The sequence below is a fragment of the Gavialis gangeticus genome, unplaced genomic scaffold (genome assembly GCF_001723915.1).
Source record: "Gavialis gangeticus isolate Ggan-Ray unplaced genomic scaffold, GavGan_comp1, whole genome shotgun sequence".
NCBI classification, from domain to species: Eukaryota; Metazoa; Chordata; order Crocodylia; family Gavialidae; genus Gavialis; species Gavialis gangeticus.
In genome coordinates this window covers 27,125,365-27,129,736 of record NW_017729031.1, presented here as the reverse complement: position 1 = coordinate 27,129,736, position 4,372 = coordinate 27,125,365, and the positions used below count along the sequence as shown (strand labels likewise).

The 4,372-nt window shown below is 34.4% G+C and overlaps 1 protein-coding gene across 1 annotated transcript in view; it reads left to right on the top strand.

The window, feature by feature from the left end:
• Positions 1-4,372, top strand: part of CCDC93 (coiled-coil domain containing 93) — a 114,848-nt gene that overhangs the window by 35,642 nt on the left and 74,834 nt on the right. The window contains exon 7 of the mRNA XM_019522523.1: positions 1,651-1,751. Within this exon, the coding sequence (XP_019378068.1) occupies positions 1,651-1,751 (101 nt within the window). The remainder of the gene's footprint in view (positions 1-1,650; positions 1,752-4,372) is intronic.

Below are 4,372 nucleotides of genomic sequence, written 5' to 3'. Positions count from 1 at the left end.
TGTGTATGTGTATGCCTGTGTGTAATGATGTGTATGATGATTTGTGTGTGTGATAGAGGAATTGCTGGGCAAAAACCTTGGTCTGTGTTATGTAGGAGGTCGGGTTAGACCAATGTCCCTTCCTGCCTTCAAACTCTGTAATTCCCCGTGGTAAATTGCCATGTTCCTGAAGTTTCCTAAAATGATCAGCCTGGCTTTTCTGTTTGTTTTTTCATCTTGTAGTGCATTAATATATCAGGCCTTAAAACTCAGGGATGTCTTAATGCAATGCTTTTCCGTAAAAATAAACGAGCAACTTTTAAAATGTTTTTGGTTTTGAGCTTTTACGATTCATATTTTTAAGCGTTCTTATGAAATTGAAGGCTAGAAATTCAGTGTAGGGGGAAAAATGTCAAGTTTCTTTTTTGGTCAAATACCTCTGGGAATTGGAGCTTTATGAAAACTGCCAAATAGTATAAAATTCCTTTTAAAATCCAGTTGAGAACACTGCTCTTGAATAGTTGATTTTCCCCATTATTATCACTAACTACACAGTGCTTGTGTTTCTCTTCTTTTTATATTTTTAATTGACTCATCCATTTTAAATATTTTTAAAATTATTGTTCAAGTTTCAGATTGTCTCATGCATTTCTACCTCACTAACTTATTTCTCTCCATCCCAAACGTGCAGCAACAGTTGCTTCAGTCCAAGCATTGTGTATTTTGGATTTAGTTATTTTCCTTGTACTTTTCTCTGAAACACACTTAGATCTTTTTTTTTTTATGTGTAAAAGTAATTTACTGCTTTAAACTGCTTTACTGCTTATCGGTATGGTGGAATTACTGATATATGTATGTTCATGCTACTATACCTGTTTTACATGTGGGGAAGAATAATGAGCTAACACAATATAAACCATCTGTGTTCACACTAATGGTTATCCCTCTATATCTTTATCAGTTTAAAGAAAAAGTCATACCTAACTATAATGCCTATACCTAGCCATACTTAACTGTAAGTCCAAAAATGTGTAGTTCTGGCTTGGTTACCCTAGTTCATATGTATTGGACTTTTTTCTGCTGGTATTTTATTGTATTGGAACATTCAGTTCTCTTGGCTACAATATGGTGTTGATTAATTTTGCTTGCTGAACTTCTTGGAGATTTATCTATTCCCTCTGACCCCCACATTTTTTCTTCTTGAATTACGAGAGGATATATGTGACTTTTCAATGTGACTGGCTAAAGCATCAGTAATTAAAGAGATAGTAATTAAATTTAATTATCCAATAATAGGCTAGAAACGAAATTAAGTAGCAATTAAGATACAATTTCTAGTCACTAAAGTTTTCTGTTTAATTACAAGGTTTTCATTTCCAACAGGCATCTAGTTTGTTGTTTTTGGTCATCTTTTCAAATTTGCTTGAATGGCTAGTGGAAGAACTTGTGCCTCTGCGGAAAAAAAATAGTAAAAAAGAAAGGGGGGAAGAAAGAAAATGGGTATTATAGCAAACTTATGATCAACAGTGATGTATTAATGTCATTACAGAAAACAAATGGTAAAGTGAAGGTCTTTTCATGTGGAATGCCTGATAGTTAAGTAGGTATTGAAAAGGAAATCTGTTTTGAAGAAGTCTTTGACCAACATTCAGTTCAATCACTGTCTTGCAGGAGGTCTACAAACCCCAAAGAAAATACAAACGTCAAGATGGAGCTGAAGAGCTGGTAGATGAGGAGTCTAAGGTTCATGCCACCCTTTTGGAATATGGGAGGTAAAAGTCTCAATCTATGTTGAATATTCCTTTATCCTGGTGTCATTGTCTCGCTTTGGATTGTATCAACTGGGCAACCTAGGTTTCACTGGAAATATTTCGTTTCATTCAGATTATTTGACACACTGTTATAAGAAAGTGTATCTGGAGTTGCCCCAATTTGTTTTCACATTTCGTTTAATTCTGTTGTCTGTTTTTGGGGACTTCTGTGGCTCTTCCAGAAGTCATCAAGATTAGGGATAGAAGAACATTTGGGTAGTTTTTTATATTACTTTTGTTTTAAGATGATTAACATAGTTGCACTTAGGAAGCTAAATTATGTAAGAGCTGATTTTTTCAGAAAAAGCCATAGTGCTGATTCCTGTCCTCTGAACAGTCTTCTAGATGAAAAAACAAAGTAAAAGTTGAAAGTAAACACCAGTGAATCACCAGTGTCTTTGGAAATATCTCTCATCAGAAACAACTGGTGGAAAAATGTCGCCACTACTCTAGGAGAATTACAGTATTTCTGTTTCCAGTTCCTATTTACAATTTGTTTTCTGTAGCTTAGTAATAGTTTTTATTCCCTCTTATTCTCTTTTCCACTGGGATCTTTCTCTGAGCTTTGTGCAAGTATTAAGTCCTATTTTCCTTTCTTCTATATCTTTTCTTTTTCTTTTCTTTTTTATTTTTTTTGGTCCCTCTGAAATCCCTAGATATACTGGCTTTTTCCTGTGAGTATTTTCATTTCTCTTATTCCTGTTTCTTTGTTCTTTTATTTTAAGGCAGCTGCAGTGGCCTGCATTGCAACTTGCTTTTATAACCTTTCCTTTCATTTGCTTGTGGTGTGTAATGATAGCCGCATGGACTGATTGACATCTGGCTTTTTTATAGCATGAATGAAATAAAACTTGCAGTATGTTCTTAACAAAATAAAACAACCCATAGTACCTTGCATTTACGTACACTAAGAACAGCTCTTCACTTTTGCGTAATTTCTATATATAAATTTTCAACCTCAGAACTCCATCTTCCAAAGATTTTCAACACAGATTTTTAAAATATTAGCAAGTTTGTTTAAAAAAAAAAAAGATTGAGGGAACTAGTTATGATGGGCTTAAGTGATCTGTTCAGAACATTGTTTCAGTGCTGCAGGAGTTAAGATGTCTTTCTCTTATTTGGTAACCAGCAGTCCTATAATGGAACTGACACTTACAAACTGACCTTAAATTGGAACTATTACTTACACCTTAAATTGAAATGACCCAGCCACATTTGTTTATGAAAAGTCACTAAAAGCGCCCTAAATAGCACGTTGAGAAACATGCTTTAAAACTATGGAAAGTTGCAACACCTTTTTCCTTGCCAGGTTAAAAGAAGTGGGGATTTGTCCAAAGAATGGGAGATTTGGCCAGTTACATATCTGCACAGTCCCATGTTTTTACTTCATTTTTAATATCCCATTGGCTAATTAAAATTGTTGCTTCTCCCTCATCAGATTTTTGTTCATGAAGAGAAGGTCATGTTAATTATTTTAAATGGACTAGTATTTACCCACTTACCAATTTTATCTTTGAAATTATCATTTTTAGTTGCTTGTGATTTTAATATTTTAGTGGGCACTTGTTTCATCCTGAAGTATTGCATTTTTTTTAGCTTGTAAAGGAAAGTTACAAGGATGGAAGCATTTACTTGGAAGGTAAATGCCCTCCACCAAAAGAGAAAGTAGTGCTGATTAGGGGAGAAATTATTAAAGTTTTGCTGTAAAGTTAATGGTGAAAATAAGAGGCAGGAATTGCTATTTAATATGGTAAGAATTGTTGTTAAAAATAAGCCCTAGCAAAAGGGCCAAATGTTTATGTTTAGGCTGGTCTATTTTAGGACTTTGCAGTGTTTGTTTTTAAGGACTTTAGTACACTTCACATGTGCTTTAATAGTTAATTTTAGATAATTAAGTTCCATAATAATTTTGTAATAGATTCATGATTCCATTCCAGCTGATAAAGGTATCTCAGGATATCATAATGGAACACGGCTTGCTCACTTAATTTTAGTATTACTGAGTCTTATTGTAATCCTCAGCCGCTTCCATCTGCAGGTGCATGGAGAAACGGGTGACTGTTGCTGCAGGGAGTTATGGTGTGTGAACTAGTATAGGTATAGACACTGATTATGTAATACCATATTGTGATTTAGCTTTGCAGTGGGTATGACTGTAACTAAACCTCATTACAAACAGGGATGAAGCATGGCTGAACAAACCCTGACCTAAAACTATGGATATTAATGGGTTTTGTGAGTTTTGGATATGGATTCATTGCCTTAAATGCATATCACAAATTAACTTTGGGCCAAAAACGCTAACCTATAGATGGATTCTTTGCCAGTATAACCATTTCAGTTAGGTGAATGATAAATATCAACCTGAAATAGTTATACTTGTACTGCTCCTAGTGTGGATACAGATATAGTTACTGATATAAGGGTGTCATATACTGTAATAGCTTGTTACATTTTCTGCATGGGACAGCTAGACTAGTTTTAAAACAACTTTTGTATCACCATAACTTAATTTATCCTCTTAGTGGGTTTAGAGTTGTTCAGGCACAATCAGGGGCTGTATTTAATAACTGGAAACCACC